The following is a 24875-nucleotide window of genomic DNA, read 5'->3' as shown; positions in this document are numbered from 1 at the left end:
TACTGATGCAATGTTAACAAGTGAAAAAAAAAATTGGGATGGCAGTTTTCAGCCAGCCAAATTCGGGTTTCTTTTATTTGGGGAATTTTGCTTGATTTTAAAATAGTTTAGTGAAAAATAATTTAACGTAATGGGGTCTTTTAATTGGGGGATTTTGGTAGATTTTGAGTTAGTTTAGTTAAAAAATAACACAATTCTATTCAGCGTAAAAGGCATTTTTTAACCAATTCCTATAAAAAAAAAACGCGAAAATTGGAAAATTAGATGTCGAGAAACTGATTTCCTGCAATAAAGTACCTGCTATCGACAGTGTCGTGTTATGAGTAGAAGTGGGAACCTGTTTGTTCCTTTGAGATCTGTCGACTTACCCGATGAATTACTTCAATGAGTTAGAGACTTTCGTAAATAACCACTCGCGCTTGTTTATTCGTCATTTGTGTTTTGAGTTCGCAGCCTTTCACACCTTTAAAACAAAGGGGTAACTTGTTTTATTTTAATATTTTGAACGAAAAGTGGTCATTTGGCGTTCAAGAGAGATCTGCTTACGATGACGGCCACGAACAAATGATTCGAAACTGAAACAGATACCAGCGTGCATTGCAGACATAGCGCGCGCACTGCCTGGGTATCAAGACAAAGAAGACATAATGGCTGCAGTCACATCTAGGCTACTTACTATAGTTAAGACGGGGATAACTATAGTTAGCTATTTCAGTAATGTGCCCGCTTCTCTAGATCTGTTCACCCTAACTATAGTTAGAAAATTTACGCCTCGCTGATCCAAAACAATACAGACTAACTATAGCTATACCCAAGCAGGGTTCATGGCTTAATCTTAAGTTTACAAACGAACAACCAATCAAAATGTGACAATTCTTTTCGCACGTGCGAGATGAATATAAATATGCAAAACAAAGCGTGAAGGGAAGGAAAAAAGAAAAACAACATGCCAAGAAATAGCATATCACCAATGTTAGCAAAAATAAAGCTTGAATTCTTCGGCGTCTAGCATCCTTACTTCATTTTATTATATGTCTACAATAGTACGCGCGCTCTGATTGGCTGCTGAGAGGGCATTATTTTCTTGTAATGACCGGGCATTATGAAAATTTTTCTCGGCTCGACGGTTTTTTGAGTTGTGAGTAAAAGTTACTAGCCAGGGGCAAAAACAACAAAAAATGCCGACAAAATAACTATCTTTTCAATAACTGAAGGAAAAAATATAAGCATACCGATACTTCTTTAGTATGTGCGACGAAGAGAGCCACAGAGAGCGAATTTTACCTCCAGTGTTTTTTTTCCCTTGATTATACTCTTTTTTGATTAGTGCTTAAAGGCCATATAATAAATAACTTATTAACCTCGTCCGTTCGGCCATTACAGGGGAATCTCAGACCTCGACCTTGATGTATTGACCTCGTTGTCGCTCGGTCAATACATCACGGCCTCGGTCTGAGATTCCCCTGTAATGACCTCACTCTCGGTTAATAAGTAGTATTTATTTTCTTCAACGCCGAGATGCCGTGCAAAAATATATAAAAATAGAAGAACAACTAGACACAGATCAACAACAAGGGCTGTTTGATAAACTAATCTAATTCGAAATTATTCAAAAACTAATCAGAACTAACTGTAGTTAACTGCATTGGTGTGACCGCAAAGACGACCGAAAGTACTAACTATTGTTAGGTATGACGTCACATAACTTGAGACTAACTATAGTTTAACTTTAGTTACGTCGTAGATGTCATATGACCGCAGCCAATGACCCATATGAAGACACAAAAGAGCATATAAATAACCTTGTTGTTCCATTGTGTTTTGTCGACTTACCTGTTAAATTCTCAGCTCGTGACCTTTGTTAATAACCATTCGCGCTTGTTTATACATCATTTGTGTTTTGTGTTCCCAGCCTTTCACACAATTGAAACAAAGGGTAAGTTTTTTTAATTTGAATTCATACAAATCAGTGCAAATTAGCAACAACTGCACGAATTAGAAGTTAAACCAGCAAGGGAGGTTAAAAAAATGGAATTTTCATTTTTAAGAGTCTCTTACTTCATTTCACATCAGTTGTAACAAATATTTCATAGATAAGCGTGGCTTAAACGATTGTAAAAGTTAATTTTATTTTAAATGTTTTAAAGATTTTTTCACCAATTTTGCTGCATGGTTCTAGTTAAGCGCAAATAAACATAAACTAGACAATAAACATTTTCCTTGAAATTTGACGCCATCAATATTAAGTGATTATTTGTAAGTTAACATTATCACCCTACACAATTATAAGCCACTTAATTGCGAAAAAATAGTCATTGTTAGATTACATGATCTGTATTTCGCTTTAGAACATTATAATCTTTCCTGTTAAAATACATTTCTTTCAAATTTCCACAGAGAAAAGTCAGTTTTCACAACATAAATTATTCAAATCTAATAAGCTCTATTACTACACTAAGCACAGTCCGAAGATAAACATCTTTTGAACTTATCAAAACGTCTTTCGATAAGATGAACTCCTTAACCTCAACAACACGGACAAAGGACATTTTTCGAGCAGCTAAGCTGACGTTATTTTTGGCTTTTTAAGCCGCCATTATTTAAGGTTGGTTCTCATACGGCGAAGAAGGGAAAGAAAAGCTAGAAGGATAGAACAAGGGCAATCCAATCGATTGTGGTCGCCCCAATCGCCGCAGGTGGAAAACTTCCTTTCCAACAATCGTCCATTACTTTACTACTGATGCCATGTTAACAAGTGAGAAAAATTAGGATGGCAGTTTTCAGCCAGCAAAATTCGTTTTTTTTTTATTTGGGGAATTTTGCTTGATTTTAAAATAGTTTTATGGAAAATAATTAAACGTGATAGGCCATTTTTTATCCAATTCTTATAAAAATCGCGAAAAACGGGAAAATGAGATGCCACGAAAATTTCCTGTAACGAGAAGTGGGAACCTGTTGGTTCCTTTGTGAGCTGTCGACTTACTGGTTGAATAACATCGCCTTGAGACTTTTGTTAACAATCATTCGAGATTGAAACAAAAGTTGTTTTAATTTGAATAAATACAATTAAGTGCAATTTAGAACAACTGCACGAATTAGAAGCAAAACCAGGGATGGAGGTCAAAAAAAGGAATATCACGTAATGACAGTACTAAACAGGGCTAAATGTTGCTTTATTGTGACTTTTTACTCCGGCCCAGGCCCTTTGAAGTCGTCAATAAAAATCTGTAAAATTGCGCAATCGAGTGACCTAGTCCCATTGTGCTTTGCGTACCATCTGCTTGACCTCGAAAGGGAAAAGTTGCCATAACTGATCGATTTAAAGCTCGAATCTTTTGTGTCACGGAACGGATTACAAACTTCCAATATTGATGTCTGGTTTGTTATGCTTAACACGTAAAATTCCCTGTCTGGGAGAAGTACAGACCGCCAAAACCTGGCTGGTGTGAAAAATTCCTCTTTCTTTCGGGGCCGCGAAGACCGTGTCCCGACACAATTATCAGTGTGTTTTGAATACAAATCATGGACTTGATCAAGGACTTTTTGCGGCTTCTTGAGACTTCAGTAAGCAAAGTTGTAGTATATAGTATTGTTCTGAATTTTGGATGGTAATTTTAGAAGAATAAGAAAAAGTAGTCAAGTAAAAAAATGACTGCAAAAGCCTTCCGCTATGAGAAATCACAATTTTTGCTTTTGCACATGCTTGAGTTTTGAAATTATCAACATTTTGACGGTTTTGAATACATTTCTTTGCTTCGTCTTCTTTAAAAATTAATCTGAAACAACGTTTCTTTGAAGTTTCTTTCTCAAACTCATTATAATTCATATTGTTATGAGCATACCAGAACGCCCCATTCTGGTAGGTGGATAAGTTTAGAAACCCAATGAAAAACGAGTTGAAAACCACACGTGTTTGGAAAGGATTTTAAACCCATTTGTAAAATGTTTCTTAATCTGCATATTCATAAGCCAACGCAACAACAACGTTAACCAAAGGTCGCACAGGACCTTTGCTTATGAATAAATTCATCAACCAAATTTTTTGACGAAGTGTTATCTTGTAAAGCTTTAAATCGCTGAAGTTTGAACATCGATTCCTCAATTACGTATCAAGTATATTAGACTAAGGATTAAGGAATTTACACCATGATTGTCGTTTTACTGAGAGATGACTGTTAACTGTGATGTTACAAGCTCTTAACCCTATTCAGACCGGGCTTTTTTGGACTATCTCTGACCGGTGGGGGCTTCGGAAGCCCCCCTATGTAACTTCCAGAATATTTAAGCAATCACAGTGAAACTTATAGGATGTATAGTATGTCCAAACATCTTCCTTTTAGTATACGTCATGTGGGATGATGACGTCACATTACGTGATAATTACATCATGATGTCAAAACAGCCGCCATCCTGGATCCACCATCTTGGATTTTTAAATTTTTCCAAAACGCCAGAAAACCAACCAAAATTACTGCAAAGTACTCAAAATCAATAAAACTGTGCTTAAAAACCGTAAAGAGGATGCCAAGTTTGGCATTGTTTGGTTGAATCTAAAAAAGGTTATAAGCGTTCAAAGTCAGCGCGGGCCTCAAAAGCCCCCCCCCCCCCCCCTTCCCCCCAGTCTGAATAGGCTGAATAGGTTTAAAAGGTTAACTGCAGATAATGCGAAGTTTTCAGCTAGCACAGCGCACCGAATTAAATGGCTTTATAACCTAGTGATGAATCATAACCTCTTTTGTTCTGGCAAGAACGAAATTCTCGAATTCAAAAACTGCTAGAACTTATTGGCTTCTAAGAAAGCAAAAATGTGAAATCTAAACTTCGAAATGTGCTATCTTCTTTTTGAAAAACAAAGTTTCAAAATTCGCTCTTGCCAGAACACAATAGAGTACATGTTCCTCGCGAATCATCGATCAACTCCTGAAACTATATATCGGCGGAAAAAACTTGGACACAAAATTGCAGGTTTTGAGGCTTCCGATGACCTTCTGAGTCAATGTTTACAACAACGTGTGCTATATTTAAAGCTGTGAATCCTGGTTTCAGCGCACGGGGCACAAAGCTGAGAACAATAACGTGTTATTACTTGTACAAAGAAATTTAGTTTGTTGTCGGCTTCAGTCGTCGCAGTTTGTGCATACTCTTTAAATAAATATATAAATAATGATTGAAAGGATCCTACACGACCTTAACAACAATTCTTGCCAGTCTTGCAGACAATAAATTCGAGAAACATCACTTACCATTTTACTTCATCACACACCACTTTCCACTCGTGGGATATTTCACGGTACGCCACTCGAAAACATGGCATAACTAATGTACATCTGGGATACATGTACTGAATACGAATCGCTGTTTTCGAACGAAATTATCTTCAACGTAAACGCAATGTTGCATGTAAAAAGTAATGTAAAGTACAATTCTGTAAACATCTAAGGTGAGTTATTAAGCGTTGTTGTTTTTGTAGAAGGGATGCGGGGTTGGGGATAGGAGGAGAGGGGACTCTCGCTCAGGGTTTTGAGCACCCTAAACTGAACCAAGTGACTACCATTTTTTAATTTGGTATATTAGTTGTGACAGTTATCATAATGTAGCGTCTCTATCTTTCACTCTTTTTATCTGCAGCAGTTCAACTTAACAGAATGAACACCTTGGTGGTGTGGCTGGTCTTCTTGATGGCTGCAGAGAGCAGTGTCGGTGAATTTACTGATTTTGAGGATGGTACGTTGTGGTATTATAAAAAATTTCTTCCCTTTGAAAAGTCATGATATCGATCAGGCGTCGTTTCTTGTTAGAGTTAGGATTTCGGATACAAATGAAACAAATAACCAAGAGAGGCAGTACAGTAAAGTAGTGCCTGTATATTTAACAAATTGACCACATTTTCCCATGGTCTACACTCTTTTATTTAAAACTAGCAATGATATATTGCAATTCCTGAAATTTGATTGGTTAACAGGCAATGGTATATAAGCTCATATACCAACTGTGGAGCTCAAATATTGCAATTCTTTGGGCGTTTTTAATAAAACAATTATTCCACTCGCGCTTGTTGGATACCATCTCATATCCAACGTATGCTCGTGGAATAATTGTTAAATAGACCATAGAAATGATGTCAGAAAATGTTCTAAACTCAAAGTTTTGGACATTTTGAGAAAGGTCTCCTGCCATTTCGTATTTATTTATTTGGTCATGTCAAACCCCATATTTTGGATTTCTTCGCCAGTTTAATACTGACAAATATGGGGTGATAAGCATCTAACTTGTTGATTTTTCTTTTTTAAAACTCTATTTTACAAATGGAAGTTTACCCTCGCTTCATTCAACTGTGGAGGTAGAATGATGATTCACGACCACCATTAAACATTTGAGTCTCCCTCTTTGTTGTAACTGATGTGCGTTTGTTAATTTAAATCTGTTTAGGTGTTGTCACGGGAACAGTGGAGCACAAGGAAAGTGGGATGTGTTTCAGCATTGGTTTAGCGAGACGTTATCCTTATGGAACATGTCGAGTCGATGAGGGTGGGCAATGGGAGAGGTATACCTTGGATGAGTGCATTGACCATTCAGTGCAATTGGACACCTCTAACTGCGCAACGGTGCGCTTAGACACAGACGGGTTAATCCGAGTGTCCGACGACTGTGTATATTGGCTTAAGAAAACAGATATCTTCAAGGTATACAATAGAATTTGTCCATTAGCGAGCAGGCCATCATGCACCCTCTTGATAAAACCCATTTTCTCTTACAGACACAGCTGAGTCCGCCTGATACTACCAGCCTGCGAACAGGCTCCCGAGTAGGGTGTCTCAGGCCCCGCTCTTCCGCTCGCTTCGCTCACTTTCGCCGCTCGCAACCCCACTCGGGAGCCTGTTCGCAGGCCAGATACTACATACAGTCTTCTCTAATTTACGGTATGAGGGGGTCGTAGAGACAATCTGAATACACTAAATGAAATTATAGGTTAAATAAGACAAACCAAACAAAAATTTTCTGTATCGAGTTGACCTTTTGGTTTTGGAAGTATTCCGGTAAAAACAATTGCGAGCTCTCGACAGAGGTAGCAGGGGGCAGCCTCTTGTCACGTTCCCCAAATTGAGTCCTTGTAGAAGGTACCTGCTCCCTTTTATTTTGCTATATACAAGCTAGGTTGTTCTCGAAGCAGAAACAGTAAAATATGACCCTGCAGAAACTTGTCCGTAAGACGAACTTTTTTTAACCTCAATAACACCGAGAAAGGACACTGATGAGCAGCTAAGCTTATGTATAGCCGACGTTTGAATCCAGCTCTGTTGGCTTTTCGAGTCGTCATCGTTCAGCTTACGCTGGGCGATCATTCGAGGGGTGACTTGTTTCAAATTTCAATGTTTAGGAGGGGGCAATCATTCGCGTGGAGCGCTTATTCGTGGAAGAGGGTGGAACGCTTTTTTTAGGCTCGAGGCTCACTTAACAATAATGCTCCATTATGTGTTGTTCATATCGTTTAACTGTAATTATTCCAACAGGCTCCCTGTGGTCAATGGTCGGGGTCCACACAAATCCAACATATGCATGCCTCCGTACAGTCTAACGGGCAGATTCTCGCGAACAGTGGTCAGAGTGTTTACTGTGTAACTGAACACACAAACTTCAATGGCAAGTTAAGAGCTCTGAGCACTTCAAATGCGGCGTGCCAGGCAAGCGCAAGCCTTTTTCGTTTAGTTGGTAAGTATGATACAATAACATCTTTTAAAATCTATAGCCCCGGGCCCCCCGGTCTATAGCTGACATCGCCAAGGAAGAATAACCCAGTTCCGAATTTACTTTGACGACGCTGGCTTTATAACATCCTAGACCGTGAAAATCGCTCCTATTTTTAACTGGGCGAAGGTGAAAAGAAAAGTTTTCGTTTTAACTTAGATTAGCTTGTTTGGTAGGACGGGCAGCCCAAACTAACGTACGGAAATTGAGGTAACAATTTTTGTGAGTGTTACGGGTAGGATGGTTTCACTTTACAATGCCGACCGTTTGACCTTGGAGTCGCATACGTTGAGGGTTGGGACGAGAGAGCCTTACTCCTACTTCCTTAAACACTTTTTACCTCCCTCCCAAAGCCTCTACGCAACGGTGACGTACTTGATGTGTATTGCCACTTGTCCTGCTTAGAATATATTTTACGAAATTAAACTAGTTGTACCTATCGGTAAGTGCCAACGAGCGAAATACTCATGTTTGTTCATAAGAACAGATATTGAATGGTTTTTGATAGAACTATATTTGAAATGACCAAAATTTGGTAAATTGTATTTTAGGTAATATGCGAAAAAAGTGCTATTTCTCTGGTGTTCATAAATGACACAGGCTTGATAGCCTGCGTAGCAGGCGCCGTAGTTTCCAGCGCGCGTATTCTCGCGATCGCGCACATTTAAAAACGTACACAGATGTCTGCTACGCAGGATACGGGTTTGACAGATTGATAACTCTTGACAAATCTTTAAATTCTTTTCAACGTTAAAATGTCACAAAATGTAGGCAATAAATGAGGTTTAATCACTTTTTTTTAAAATACAACACGCGATGGTTAAAATGTTTCCGTCCACAAAAGGGATAGTTGCATTTCAAGAACTTCTTATAAATCAAATCCCAAAATCAAAACTGCTAAGATGCTTTTTTAAAAATAATTTTCAGTAATCAGAGACAGTAATGCACGGGTCAGATTTCAGTCTCGCATGCGAAGTGTCTGAAAATTGCTCAAAATTCAACAAGTTGCTCGAGAGGAAAAAAGTTGCTCGAAGTGGAAAAAGTTGCTCGAAACATGAAAAGTTGCCAAAAAGTTGCCGAGCAACTTGTGGAAAGCCCTATGCGTAGAGAGGCACTGTGAGAGTGGTGTCTTGCCTTAGAACACAGTGGCCAGTGCCCAAATCTACTGTGAACCCGGACCGCACGATCGTGAGTCCAGCTTACTAACCATCAGGCCACCGCGCCTGAGAGAACTGAAAATATATTTCCACTCTCATTTACATGTTTTTGCAAATGATTCCACTACAGGTAGCCAAAGCTTAACCCTATTCAGACCGGGGGGGGCTTTTGAGGCCCGCGCTGACTTTGAACTTTTATATTTTTTTTTAAGATTTAACCAAACGCTGCCAAACTTTCTGAGTTTTCCTAAAATTTATCTGGCAATAATTTGGTAGGGTTGGATGATGTGTCAGGAACTTGACATCACCATGGCAACGGCATTTTGACAGGCATGTTTTCCCAATTTTGTAATTTTGCGTGTTTCTGTTAATAAAAATCAACTTAAATGGAATTATTTTTACATTTTTACTGGTTTAAAGCACATTTTTATTCATTTTGAGTACTTTGCAATGATTTTGGGTGGTTTTCTGGCATTTTGGAAATATTTTGGAATCCAAGTTGGCGGATCCAAGATGGCGGCTGTTTTGACATCATGATGTAATTGTCACGTGATGTGACGTCACCATCCCACGTGACGTATACCAAAAGAAAGAGTTTCGGACGTACAATACATCCTATAAGTTAAGCCCCCCCCCCCCCGTCGAGAGGTCCCCCGGTCTGAGTGCCCCCCTCGCCCCCCACTGCCCCGCGCCTCCACTCCCCCCCCCCCCGCACGCTCCCCTCCCCCCCCCCCCCCCCCCCCCCCCCCTCCCCGCCCGCGCCCCCGGCCCCCCCCCCCGTCCCCCGCGCCCGGGGGCCGTCGCCCTGCCTTCCCGGCGGCCCGCCCCCGGCTCCCCCCCTCGGTCACTCTCGCCTCTCCCCCTTCTTTCGGCTGGCGCTCCTCCTCCCCGTGTCCCCGAGCTCGCGAGGCTCGGGCACTGCGGACGACCGGGGTCGGCGTGCGTGTTCGAGGTCATGTCCCGTCCCTCCCTCCACGGCGCGCCACTTCGCTGTCCACAGTATCCTCGCATGGTCTTTCTGTGGGTGTGCGTTCCTTCCGTAAGATAATTCCTATGTTTGAAAAAAAATATCGCTAAAAACGTGTACTTTGCCAGTACTCACTCGCAGAGGAATTATAAATGAATTATATGGAATATACAAGGTCTTCCTGCTCCTAAACGAATATGGTGACCCCCTTTTTTATTTCAAAATTTAAGTTCCCTTAAAGTAATAAACCAGTAGGGTTAAAAATCTATGAAGTTTGGTTAAAAATCTATGTTCAGTTTTATTTCAGGGTAATGACCTTAAAACATCAACTACGAGAAAGAGTATTTCATCACATTTCCAGAAACCGAGAAGAGATATGAAAAATTAATACGACGCACAGCCGGCTAGGAATTTCTGACGAACTTTAAGTTGTTTTGAAATGTAATGTGGCAAAACACGATATTTAGTGCTTAAATATCTTTGAAACCGAAACTAAAAACTGAAGGGAAAACAGAGAACTAAGATCTATGCAATTTAAGGACGGTGCCTCCTATTGCTACTGCGCACTTGTTCTGCGCATCACGCAATGCATCGATCACACTGGGCGCGCGCGCTTTTGATTAATTTGCTCGCTCAAAATGACGAATTCAACTATGCGACCAAGCGCGCGACTAAAAGGCAAGAAAGATTTCCCCTACTTTTTATTTTATAAAGTGTAAGTGGTAAGTCTATAGAGCACACGTTCAATTTTTCATGAAGTGAAAAAAATCTTTAGGCCGATTTTCTGGCCGTGCAAGTGAGAGCTGCTAGATTCAAAAATGGCTCAAACGCAATTATTTTGTTAACAGAAACGTGGATCACGCAGTTCCGAAGACATTATTTGTTAGTTATTTTAAAGATTGTTATATTTAATGTTTCTTTTGTTCACGAAAAACCAATTTCAAATGGAATTTGCAAGGAAATTGTATTTAGTTTTACTTTATTTTAAAATGCCACGTCAGCACTTTTTTCCAGATTTCAAACCTAATTACATGTATCTCGAAAATTTGCGTGGCTACCCCCAATTTTCTTTTTGAATTTTAGTAGCTCTTTGTAACATCTTCATTTATTGCATAGTCATCTGCCGGGCAAAAATACATTGTTATTAGTAGGCACCGTCCTTAAGATGAGATCCAAACACCGTCACGAACGGTTATGAGATCCTTTGTTTTAAACTGGATGAATTATTGAGCTAGAACTCCTGAATACCGTAAAATTCCGGTTATAAGCCCCCCCCCCCCGCCTATAAGCCCCCCCGGTTATAGGCCCATCTTCCTCGAAACAAAAAAATACATCCGATTATAAGCCCCCCCGGATATAAGCCCCCCCTCTGCCGGATGACAGCACTGAACAGGGTTAAATGTTGCTTTATTATGCGTTTTTAACTTAAAAACGTATTTTGATCAACACTCCCGTTGCTCGTTTCGAAACGTTTTTTTTTATTATTCCGCTTATAAGCCTTCCCCGAATATAGGCCCCTCCACTTATTAACCCACCCAACACCCCTTACGAAGTTGGATAAGCCCAGGGCTTATCACCGGAATTTCACGGTATTCCACTGGCGAGTTAGCAAACCCCCGTTATGTAGGTTTCAGACGTAGCTTGCGGCTAGAAGTGTTAGAAAATATATATTTCCTCTAAGAAGTTTGAAGGAGCAGATCTAACACAGTTTTTTTCCTTAAAAGGTTACGGTTTCTTTATGCACAAAAGTGGGAAATGCGCTCATTACGTCAACGGAAGGCTGGTACTCAAAACTAACTGCAATAGCAAAACTGCTCTCCTGGAGTGGGGAAGCGACGGGGCTATCAGACCTGTGGGCCATAGCTGCATAGTTGATTGGTCGTTTGGACGGTGCCCTCCGTAAGTAGTATGATGTAAAGGGTAAAACAAAACGCAGTGACCCGACCTGGGCCCAATCCCGGACCGCTTGATCTGGAAACCAGCGCACTAACCATTAGGCCACCGCTGTACTGTCGTGAGTTGTAACAACGTCGTAAATTGTATAACAGTTGTCGTGAATTGTAATAACACATTGCCGTGAATTGTAATACTCCGAGCTGTCGTAACTTGTTATTCGTGTGATAGATCTGCAACATTCTTCATATCATAATCTGCCTTATCCAATAATTGCTAAATATTGATTGTGAACATTAAAGCTTGGAAAATGGGTTTGAAGGAATATGAATCAGGGACTGTTGAATAAGATGTTCTAAACTAGCTTGATGTCTGGACTATATGAATTTTTACACTTTGTTTATGCCTTAATTTTTTTACTTAAGTTTTCAGTTCACGAACGTAAACTCTCTACAAGACGTATTTACCAATAAGTGCCTGGTCCCTGAGGCGGGGCAATTGGACCCCACTGAAGACACCGAGTTAGTTGAAAGAGCAGAGTGTGGAGAGGCATATGCCAGCTTTGTATTAAAAAGTAAGTGAATGAACAAAAAGGAGAGATGAAGACAGACAGACAGACAGACAGACAGACAGACAGACAGATAGACAGGCAGGCAGGCAGGCAGGCAGGCAGGCAGACAGACAGACAGACACAAATACACAGTCAGGTAGTAAAATATACAGATAGACAGAGGTTAACTTGCTTTTTTGGAAGCTAAGATTGAAAGTATGTGTGTCTGAAGTGGCTGTTTAGTAAGTAATTTTTTTGCGCAAAGTTTTGTAGCTTTGTGAGTAAAGCAAAGCAAAACTAATCAAAGAAAAGCACAGCAAAGCGAACCATTGAAAGCAAACAAGGCGCAAACTGCATTGTTGGTCAATGGCTTGGACATAACGGTGCCCTCCGTGTAGATAATAGTAGTTAGGTGTTCCCAGCGATTTCTCGACACGCCCGTTAATATAATAAAGTTCTCATCTTATCTCATCTCATCTCATTTCATTTTATCTCATCTCATCTCATCTCATCTCATTTCATTTTATCTCATCTCATCTCATTTTATGTCATTTTATCTCATCTCATCTCATTTTATCTCATTTTATCTCAGCTCATCTCATTTTATCTCATCTCATCTCATCTCATCTTATTTCATTTTATCTCATCTTATCTCATTTTATCTCATTTTATCTCATCTCATCTCATCTCATCTCATCTCATCTCATCTTATCTCATCTCATCTCATCTCCCTCTTTCTCATCTCATCTTTCTCATCTCATCTCATCTCATCCCATCTTATCTCATCTCATCTTATCTTATTTTATCTCATCTCATCTCATCTTATCTCATCTCACCTTATCTCATCTCATCTCATCTCATCTTATCTCATCTCATTTTATCTCATCTCATCTCATCTCATCTCATCTTATCTCATCTCACTCTCATCTCATCTCATCTTCTCACCTTTCTCATCTCATCTCATCTCATCTCATCTTATCTCATCTCTCTCATCTCATCTCATCTTATCTCATCTCATCTCATCTCATCTCACCTCATCTCGTCTCATCTCATCTCATCTCATCTCATCTCACCACTTATCTTATCTTATCTTATCTCATTTTATCTCATCTCATCTATCTCATCTTATGTCATCTTATCTTATCTTATCTCATTTCATCTCATCTCATCTCATCTCATCTCATCTCATCTTATCTCATCTCATCTCATCTCATCTCATCTCACCTCATCTCATCTCATCTCATCTCATCTCGTCTCATCTCATCTCATCTCATCTTATCTCATCTCATCTCATCTCATCTTATCTCATCTCATCTCATCTCATCTCATCTTATCTCATCTCATCTCATCTCATCTCATCTTATCTCATCTCATCTCATCTCATCTCATCTCATCTCATCTCATCTCATCTCACCTCATCTCGTCTCATCTCATCTCATCTCGTCTTATCTCATCTCATCTAATCTAATCTTATCTCATCTCAACTTATCTTATCTTATCTTATCTTATTTTATCTCATTTTATCTCATCTCATCTCATCTCATCTTATCTCATCTCATCTCATCTCATCTCACCTCATCTCGTCTCATCTCATCTCATCTTATCTCATCTCACCTCATCTCGTCTCATCTCATCTTATCTCATCTCATCTCATCTCATCTCACCTCATCTCGTCTCATCTCATCTCATCTTATCTCATCTCACCTCATCTCGTCTCATCTCATCTTATCTCATCTCATCTCATCTTATCTCATCTCATCTCATCTCATCTCATCTCATCTTATCTCATCTCATCTTATCTCATCTCATCTCATCTCACCTCATCTCGTCTCATCTCATCTCATCTCATCTTATCTCATCTCATCTAATCTTATCTCATCTCAACTTATCTTATCTTATCTTATCTTATTTTATCTCATTTTATCTCATCTCATCTCATCTCATCTTATCTCATCTCATCTCATCTCATCTCATCTTATCTCATCTCATCTCATCTTATCTCATCTAATCTCATTTCATCTCATCTCATCTCATCTAATCTTATCTCATCTCAACTTATCTTATCTTATCTTATTTTATCTCATTTTATCTCATCTCATCTTATCTCATCTCATCTCATCTCATCTCATCTTATCTCATCTCATCTCATCTCATCTCATCTCACCTCATCTCATCTCATCTCATTTCATCTCATCTCATCTCATCTCATCTAATCTTATCTCATCTCAACTTATCTTATCTTATCTTATCTTATTTTATCTCATTTGATCTCATCTCATCTCATCTAATCTCATCTTATCTCATCTCATCTCATCTCATCTCATCTCATCTTATCTCATCTCATCTTATCTCATCTCATCTCATCTTATCTCATCTCATCTCATCTTATCTCATCTTATCTCATCTCATCTCATCTCATCTTATCTCATCTCATCTCATCTAATCTTATCTCATCTCAACTTATCTTATCATATCTTATCTTATTTTATCTCATTTTATCTCATCTCATCTCATCTCATCTTATCTCATCTCAGCTCATCTCATCTTATCTCATCTCATCTCATCTCATCTTATCTCATCTTATCTCATCTCATCTCCTCTCATCTTATCTCATCTCATCTTATCTAATCTCATTTTATTCATTTTATCTCATCTCATTTTATCTCATTTTATCTCATCTCATCTATTCTAACTCATCTCATCTCATCTTATCTCATTTTATCTCATCTCATCTCATCTCATCTCATCTTATCTCATCTCATCTAATCTCATCTCATCTCATCTCATTTTATCTCATCTCATCTAATCTTATCTCATCTCATCTCATCTTACCTCATCTCATTTTATTCATTTTATCTCATCTCATTTTATCTCATTTTATCTCATCTCATCTCATTTTATCTCATCTCATCTCATCTCATTCCATCTCATCTTATCTCATCTCATCTCATCTTATCTCATCTCATCTCATCTCATCTCATCTCATCTCATCTTATCTCATCTCATCTCATCTCATCTCTATCTCATCTCATCTTATCTCATTTTATCTCATCTCATCTCATCTCATCTTATCTTATCTCATCTCATCTTATCTCATCTTATCTCATCTCATCTCACCTCATCTCATCTCACCTTATCTCGTCTCATCTCATCTCACCTTATCTTATCTCATCTCATCTCATCTCACCTTATCTCGTCTCATCTCATCTCATCTCATCTTATCTCATCTCATCTCATCTCATCTTATCTCATCTCAACTTATCTTATCTTATATAGACTCTTGGTTTTAGGCCATCGTAACTTGATTAAAAATATAACACAAACAGCGGTGAAAAGTTCCAGACCCCTTTCATACAATATATAAATAGTTGCCAAAAATTTTAACGGTCATACTTTTGAAAATGTATGTAGCTTAGCATACGAAACGTCAAGTTTATAAAAATGCGATTTTTCATAATGTTTATCACCGCTGTTTGTGTTATATTTTTTATCTTATCTTATCTTATCTATTTTATCTCATCTCATCTATCTCATCTTATCTCATCTCATCTCATCTCATCTCACCTCATCTCGTCTCATCTCATCTCATCTTATCTCATCTCACCTATCTCTCTCATCTCATCTTATCTCATCTCATCTCATCTTATCTCATCTCATCTCATCTCATCTCCCCTATCTCATCTCATCTTATCTCATCTCATCTCTCTCACCTCATCTCGTCTCATCTCATCTCATCTCATCTTATCTCATCTCATCTAATCTTATCTCATCTCAACTTATCTTATCTTATCTTATCTTATTTTATCTCATTTTATCTCATCTCATCTCATCTCCTATCTCATCTCATCTCATCTCATCTCATCTCATCTTATCTCATCTCATCTCATCTTATCTCATCTAATCTCATTTCATCTCATCTCATCTCATCTAATCTTATCTCATCTCAACTTATCTTATCTTATCTTATTTTATCTCATTTTATCTCATCTCATCTTATCTCATCTCATCTCATCTCATCTCATCTTATCTCATCTCATCTCATCTCATCTCATCTCATCTCATCTCATCTCACCTCATCTCATCTCATCTCATCTCATTTCATCTCATCTCATCTTATCTCATCTAACTTATCTCATCTAACTTACTTCTTACTTACTTATTTTATCTCATTATCTCATCTCATCTATCTAATCTATCTTATCTCATCTCATCTCATCTCATCTCATCTCATCTCACTATCTCATCTCATCTTATCTCATCTATCTATCTTACTCATCTCATCTCATCTTATCTCATCTTATCTCATCTCATCTCATCTATCTTATCTCATCTCATCTCATCTTCTTATCTCATCTCAACTTATCTTATCATTCTTATCTTATTTTCTTTTACTCATCTATCTCATCTCATCTCATCCATCTCATCTCATCTTATCTCATCTCATCTCATCTATCTTATCTCATCTCATCTCATCTCATCTTATCTCATCTTATCTCATCTCATCTCCTCTCATCTTATCTATCTCATCTTATCTAATCTCATTTTACATTTACTCATCTATTTTACTCATTTTTCTCATCTCATCTCATCTAACTCATCTCTCTCATCTTATTTCATTTTATCTCATCTCATCTCATCTCATCTTATCTCATCTCATCTCATCTCATCTCATCTTATCTCATCTCATCTAATCTCATCTCATCTCATCTCATTTTATCTCATCTCATCTAATCTCATCTCATCTCATCTCATCTTACCTCATCTCATTTTATTCATTTTATCTCATCTCATTTTATCTCATTTTATCTCATCTCATCTCATTTTATCTCATCTCATCTCATCTCATTCCATCTCATCTTATCTCATCTCATCTCATCTTATCTCATCTCATCTCATCTCATCTCATCTCATCTCATCTTATCTCATCTCATCTCATCTCATCTTATCTCATCTCATCTTATCTCATTTTATCTCATCTCATCTCATCTCATCTTATCTTATCTCATCTCATCTTATCTCATCTTATCTCATCTCATCTCACCTCATCTCATCTCACCTTATCTCGTCTCATCTCATCTCACCTTATCTTATCTCATCTCATCTCATCTCACCTTATCTCGTCTCATCTCATCTCATCTCATCTTATCTCATCTCATCTCATCTCATCTTATCTCATCTCAACTTATCTTATCTTATATAGACTCTTGGTTTTAGGCCATCGTAACTTGATTAAAAATATAACACAAACAGCGGTGAAAGGTTCCAGACCCCTTTCATACAATATATAAATAGTTGCCAAAAATTTTAACGGTCATACTTTTGAAAATGTATGTAGCTTAGCATACGAAACGTCAAGTTTATAAAAATGCGATTTTTCATAATGTTTATCACCGCTGTTTGTGTTATATTTTTTATCTTATCTTATCTTATCTCATTTTATCTCATCTCATCTATCTCATCTTATCTCATCTCATCTTATCTCATTTTATCTCATCTCATCTCATCTTATCTCATCTTATCTCATCTCATCTCATTTCATCTCATCTCATCTCATCTCATCTCATCTCATCTCATCTCATCTTATCTTATCTTATCTTATCTTATCTTATCTTATCTTATCTCATGATATCTATTTTTATTGTTGACTCCAGGGATCAAAGGATACCTGAAACATTCAAGCAATAAATGTGTTGGTGTAAAAGCAAACAAGCTGGTGTTCCAGGCTTCCTGTACGTCTGCCGAGCAAGTCTTCTACAAAGAAAGCTATTATTCGCCACTGGTTCATGTAGCAAGTGAAAAATGTGTCGCAGATCCCGGCTCAGATGACACGGTAAGATATGATGGAATGGAAAAGTTGCTATAAGTGTCAATTACCCTTGAGCTTAAAAGAGTTGTTTGCATTGCATTGTCTAGGCGACTTTTGGCTGATCAATCTTTTAAAACCAAACATCAAGTCAAAGGCTTGATGTTATTTATGTCGATACATTTGGCCTGTTGTGGCTTCCACACATATTTGTTAATCCGATGGTGGTCAGTCATGTGACATAATAGCCAATCAGATGTAAAGGCGTAATCAGTCCGTCAGTATAAATGACGGGTCGCATTGTCAAGTACTCCCTCTTGCTTTCACCATCACAGCGAGTACATCTCCTGGGAAGACAATTTTCAGGGTCGAGAGCTCAAGAAAATATTTTGCGGCTTCATCTGAAGCAAGATGTTCAAGTGTTACCCATCAGTTCAACAGATAAGTACAAGATTATTGTTCGTTGTTTACTAGCAATACGGTGTCTTTTTAGGAAGACTTATAATCAATCTGCATGATCGTGTATGTTTTGATAACACACGCAGTCAGCTATTGAAGTCAGCTAAGCCAGATTCGGTATTTGGACGTGTACTGCTCGAGCCTTCGACATGGCGATCCTCTGGTTATTTTTGTATCCACTTCCTAGCTAAACCCTTCTCTTTTCCTTCCTTCGTGTTGTAAATTATAAGCTGACGTTAAACTTTATACATGTGCACCATCGGATGGATGGCTAACATCAAAGTGCTCGTGTTATAGATCGGTTCCAGGTACACATATTTTCGTGCTTACGCTTTCGATTGTATCTGAGCAGCAGAGTTTCTTGCCGGTTCATATTTATCTAAGCCGAATTGTTATTGCCTTGCCTCTTTTTATTGTTATTGTGGGTTGCTCCACTTGGCAGGCTTTTTATATTATTGGCTCAGTGGTCCTTGTTCTTGTACGATCTCGGTATCGTATTTTTATCGGCTTTGACAAGTTGCTTGTTTCGCCTTGAACCTGGCATTTTTATTTCCTGCTCTCTCATGTTTTTCATTTTCGTTTAATTTATAATCTTCCTTTTCAATTATACTTTTCGGTATGTGCAAACGATTACAATTTGCAGCTTGAAATCAGTAACCTTAGATGATCTGTTCGTCGTTTCTCTATTCGCAAACCGAGCTTCTCTGTGGCTAGGCTGTCGGGGTTTTTCAGACAACAATTGGCAATAGGCCTTTGAGGTGCGCCACCCCTTTTTTGTCGTGCTTTGCCGTGACGGAACCTTTTATTTGTACGTTATACATACCAAAAAGTGTTCTCGTTTTATCTTGCTTTGGCTTTGCATGCATGCGCTTGGCGCCATCTCAATCCTTGGGTTTTCCGGGCACGTCCGCCGATAATCTGAAACCGTGCGTTTCCTGTAATTTTGTTGTCAAATTTATAGTCAGTTTTTTAATACTACAAGTCGATTTCCTTAAAGTTTCTTCCTTCATAACCGACAAATATACCCGGTTTCTTATTTGCTCACAGGCGCCCTTCAGTTACTTTCTACATCTTCCAAAGAAAAAAAAAAAAAAAAAAAAAAAAAAAAGAAAATCCAACAGCAAATCAACCACTTTCATTTTTCGTTGCAATTTTATCATTTCCGTTTGAAAAGATTAAATAAACATATGCGAGATCGAATGGTCACTTTTCAAGAGGGTGTCAATCGACACACAGGTATTAATAGGAAAGCATCGAATGACCGGACAACAGAAGGATTTTGACACGATGACATGCATGCAATTCAAATGCAAGACTTTTGTACGCACATTAACATATTGCTTTGCTTGCCCATATCAATACTTGTGGGGCTTTGTTCCCCTTGTTCACTGGCCATTTTGCCAGTTTTTATTGGAGACTTCGTTTCTCCATTTGATGGGGAATTATCCCATTTGTTGTTTATCACTGTTATTATCTTGGACGGTATGGCATGAACGAACCCTTTGTCCTGAGCTTTGCCTCAGTGACCTTCTCATGCACTATACCGTACCGTCCGGGTTTTGTTTTCAGAACCCGTGCTGCCCCTTTTGGGGCAGTATTAGCATTTTAAAGTGATGTTATTTTTATTTTGTGGGGCTGTGTTCCCCTGGTACGCTGGTCATGCCAGTTTTATTGGGGGCTCCGTTCTCCATTTATATGATGGGAAATTATATACAGTTTATATCCCCTTTGTGTGTCTGTTGTTGACGGGCAAGCTTTAGCTTTTATGCTGTACAAGTTTATTTTGATCTTGTATGCAACCAGTTTTAAGATCGTGCTATTGAGTTTTGTTTTTGTGCATTGTTGAGATTGGTTTACTGCCTTTATTTCGAAACATATACCATAATTCATTTATACATTATTTTCTTGTAAAACGGATCGTATTTTACAGTTAATTGATTTCCTGTTCACTTCCTGTGGTTCACAAAGACAATGATCTTATCGAGGTTTTCCATATCGAAAAAATGGCATTACCTAGTATATCTAATTAAATATTTTCATACTGGCTCATTTTACATAATGTTTGTTATGCTGTGATGAAGATAAAAGCGGCACCTGATCTACAAATAAATGGATTTACGCTATTTAAAAGGAACACAAATTTTTGAGTTAACGCTTAAACCTATATTTCAGGAGACTTTGGAACATTATATCTTCCAGTCTCATTGTGGAGCCCCTAAACGAAATTTATCGATTAAAGTTCTATGGAGGGGATTTTTAATAGCATCTATAACAGTTTGTTGTTCAGAGCTGCTGTAGAAATAATAAGGTGTACTAAAGTGGTTGCCTGAATAGTTTCTATTGGCACCTATAGCTAATTACTGCGATAAGTTCTAAACTTTATTATCAAACCTTACTCCCCCAAGGTTGTCAAGTGCCTGGCTCTGCATTCGGGAGGGGACAGGTTTTCCCCCAAAGACGGGGTTTTTTCCTGGCGGGCAGCAGGCCAACTAATTAATGTTACAACAGCATCATTGTTAGAAATCCAATGCGTTTATTTAACCTATATTGTTTAGCATGGGTCAGACAATGGGCTGCCATGCAGTAACCGTGTTTTTATGGTTTGACCGTAACACACTGAACGTCATTCCTCTTAAAAAACGCCAAGTGTAGGCGATTTGGTTACCAAAAGCACGGAATTCAGGTCAAATATAGCCTATCTATAGTAAGGAATAATTTATTTTCAAGAAATGAAAACCAAAATGCCATTTCACATTTTGCTTGCACGAGGCGGATTTGTTCCTTTGCCCAGATAACACTCTTTTCAGGTATCCTAGCTAGACTTTGCGGTTTCCGCCTGTTCCTTTACACCTATTCCAAAACCGTGGACAATGTGCTGCTCGATGCATTAGAGCATTTTAAAGTCATTACACTCCCTTTTTATAAGAATACAGTTTTTCTAACTTAGGCTGAATTTTTCTTATTTTTCTGCCGATTGTAGGTTAGAAATACCCTTATGAACATTCTTACAAAATACCGTTTGACATTTCCGTTTTAAGCATTGGGTAATCCATTACAAGTGTTCGGTGTGCAGATCTGTGGCATGTTACATCGTGCTCGTGTTCCATCGCTTTTTGCTGCAGTCAGGACGCGTCAGATAACACTTGGCCGTTTGGCGTTATACAAAGCATTCCTCACAGAGATACAACGATACAATGAAAGAAATCAAAACACTTGAGTTTGTTTCACCAGAAAATATATTTAACTTTCTGTATTTACAGATTTTCAACGCAAATATATTCCTTTCAAAGTCTCAGCCTTTGGTTTATTCTTGAAATTTTCTTGCAAAGTCGCAAATTTCAGCCCCGATATTCTTATAAACTGGATTCTTATAAAATAAAAAGAGTGTAATTTATAGTTGTACTTAAACATAGACTACAATTATTGCCGACGGACGTGTAGGTCAGACAAGGGCTGCTACATGTTCTTTCGTCACTTAATTATCAGTACGTTTTCGTGTTTACCTTAGCCTTAATTTCGGAGAGTTCAAGTTTACAAAGACTATAGTTATTGCCACCGAACGTGTAGGACTACATGTTCTGTTGTTACTTTATTCTCAGTTGCTTCTACGTTTATGGAGAGTTATTTAGTACTTTAACAAAGCTATAGTTATTGCCGAAGAATGTGTAGGTCAGACAAGGGCTGCTACATGTTCTTTCGTCACTTAATTATCAGTACGTTTTCGTGTTTACTTTAGCCTTAATTTCGGAGAGTTCAAGTTTACAAAGACTATAGTTATTGCCACTGAACGTGTAGGACAGACAAGGGCTGCTACATGTTCTGTTGTCACTTTATTCTCAGTTGCTTCTACGTTTATGGAGAGTTATTTAGTACTTTAACAAATACTATAGTTATTGCCGAAGAATGTGTAGGTCAGACAAGGGCTGCTACATGTTCTGTCGTTACTTTATTATCAGTTGACTGCTAAATTTATGACGAGTTATTTACCAGGTATTTAGTACTTCAACAAAGACTGTAGTTTTTGCCGAAGAACGTGTGGGACAGACAAGGGCTGCTACATGTTCTGTCGTCGCTTAATTATATAATCAGTCAGGTCCTCGTGGTTAGATTAATCCTCCTCGTTAGCATAATTAGCGTAGCAACTTTATATTCCCGCAGTCAATTATCGGACCTGCTGTAAATAGTCGGCACTTTACTTTACTAGCAGAACTTTGGGTCAGTCAAGGGCTGCCACATGTTCTGTAATTTTCTGAAACCTATCCATAGATGTTTACTCAACCTTGACGGTGACGTAAGTCAGGCATGGGCTGTTACTGATCCGTCGATTATTTTCGAATCGTGAGCTCTGTAATGAAGTCTTGGTGGGGCTGCCACATTTTTGTGGCTTGTGGCGCTTTTTCCGCCCCACCTTTGCTGAAAATGATATTTTAATTACCATTATCGTTGTAAGCAATTCACTTCCGCTTATTTATCCATTAAAACCGCCACGTATTTAAGTGGCCAAGAAATGCCAACCTGTGTGTCATCCGGGTCTTGTTCTTTCAACATCTTCAGCAAACTAGTGCGACTTCACACAGAGCTCCCGAATCTTATTCTAAACAATGTTTCGGCATAAAACCAAACATCAAGTCAAAGGCTTGATGTTATTTATGTCGATACATTTGGCCTGTTGTGGCTTCCACACATATTTGTTAATCCGATGGTGGTCAGTCATGTGACATAATAGCCAATCAGATGTAAAGGCGTAATCAGTCCGTCAGTATAAATGACGGGTCGCATTGTCAAGTACTCCCTCTTGCTTTCACCATCACAGCGAGTACATCTCCTGGGAAGACAATTTTCCCACCCTCCACTCCCTTATTATCACCTGTCGGGTTAGCATGTGTGCTATGTCATTTTGCGGGGCGCTTTTTCCGCCCCACCTTTGCTGAAAATGATATTTTAATTACCATTATCGTTGTAAGCAATTCACTTCCGCTTATTTATCCATTAAAACCGCCACGTATTTAAGTGGCCAAGAAATGCCAACCTGTGTGTCATCCGGGTCTTGTTCTTTCAACATCTTCAGCAAACTAGTGCGACTTCACACAGAGCTCCCGAATCTTATTCTAAACAATGTTTCGGCATAAATTAATTTTTTATTGATATTTAAATGGCTTACGTTACATAGGTAATAAGTAACAATTATTGAATTCAAGTAATTTAGTCTTGAAGTGGCTGAGGAAACTTGCAAAAATATTCCTTTCGACCCAACAAAAACCGGCGCAAAACATGACAGTCTCATTCGCATTGAAATCTGCATTGGAAGCCGGCAATTTTTACTAAACTGAGACCCTGTAAGGGGGGGGGGGGGTCAGTTGTCCCTTATCCCTTTAATTCGGAGCACAGTTATCTCTCATGATCATCCATTAAAGTATCACCAGCGTTATCCCTCAAAGTATCTTTGGTGAAGTTATCGCCGCACAGTAAAGTTCAGGTCATTCCCTGAAATAACTAGAAATATTCACGGTCTTTGAAAGTAAAAGAAAAGAACCTTTTGTTTTTCAATATTGAATTCTTGTCGTTTGAGCACAACTACCTAACAATCATCCCTGAAATTTGGGTTAAGTGCTGTGAGCGAAATAAGAAATAATGGTCTTCTTCTCTGTACTTTGATGATGAATTCTTACCGATTGTCCATCAAGTAGTATCCATACACGTTAGCCGAGAATTAATCCGCCTAAGCGTCATTGTGTATGGTTAGTAAGCTTGGTCGTATCCATAAGGCGCTGACTAACTTTGCTTTAGGTCGATACGAAGTTTGGAAGTATTTTCGCTAATTAAACATGATAAAAAAAAAACTTCATAAGTGTCCGTTTAATGATTTCAAAGTGTCCGTTGTCGGTCTTAAAGGACGTTTGGTTAGAAATGAGTGAAAAACGGCAGGGACCATCACCAGGTGTCCGTTTTATGGAGGTGTCCGTCTTATAGAGGTGTCCGTTAAGAGAAAGTTGACTGAATATACACAATATACTTTTTTTAAATTCCGTGTACAATTAATTTGCTGTTTTCCTATTGTTTCATGGCATTAGGCATTGACTCTAACAGACTGTACATCAACTGGATCAGTGGCAACCTTGAGCTACGACGGGACGACTCTTGAACATAGCGGAGACAAGTGCGTGAAGCCGCAGGGAGGTGGGGACAGTCCTGCAAATGACGAGGAGTTGGTGATTCAAACAGGATGTTCTGGCGCATCTTCAACATTTCATTTCGCTGGAACGGTTTATTTGTGGTTCATTTATGTATTTCATTGGCCAA

At 38.5% G+C, this 24875-nt stretch overlaps 2 protein-coding genes across 2 annotated transcripts in view; both read left to right on the top strand.

The window, feature by feature from the left end:
- LOC144645903 (uncharacterized) overlaps nucleotides 1–8171 on the top strand; it is a 112204-nt gene extending 104033 nt beyond the window's left edge. The window contains exons 3-6 of the mRNA XM_078505424.1: nucleotides 5629–5724; nucleotides 6430–6683; nucleotides 7512–7710; nucleotides 8152–8171. Of these exons, the coding sequence (XP_078361550.1) occupies nucleotides 5646–5724; nucleotides 6430–6683; nucleotides 7512–7710; nucleotides 8152–8171 (552 nt within the window). The 5' untranslated portion in view covers nucleotides 5629–5645. The remainder of the gene's footprint in view (nucleotides 1–5628; nucleotides 5725–6429; nucleotides 6684–7511; nucleotides 7711–8151) is intronic.
- LOC144645901 (uncharacterized) overlaps nucleotides 1–24875 on the top strand; it is a 62456-nt gene that overhangs the window by 37329 nt on the left and 252 nt on the right. Inside the window, exons 3-6 of the mRNA XM_078505423.1 lie at nucleotides 11595–11769; nucleotides 12189–12337; nucleotides 17965–18143; nucleotides 24647–24846. Of these exons, the coding sequence (XP_078361549.1) occupies nucleotides 11609–11769; nucleotides 12189–12337; nucleotides 17965–18143; nucleotides 24647–24846 (689 nt within the window). The 5' untranslated portion in view covers nucleotides 11595–11608. The remainder of the gene's footprint in view (nucleotides 1–11594; nucleotides 11770–12188; nucleotides 12338–17964; nucleotides 18144–24646; nucleotides 24847–24875) is intronic.

Source organism: Oculina patagonica, chromosome 3 (assembly GCF_052425735.1).
Source record: "Oculina patagonica isolate OP01 chromosome 3, crgOcupat, whole genome shotgun sequence".
Taxonomy (NCBI): domain Eukaryota; kingdom Metazoa; phylum Cnidaria; class Anthozoa; order Scleractinia; family Oculinidae; genus Oculina; species Oculina patagonica.
The sequence above is the reverse complement of the archived record's forward strand: the minus strand, read 5'-3'. Positions and strand labels throughout refer to the sequence as shown.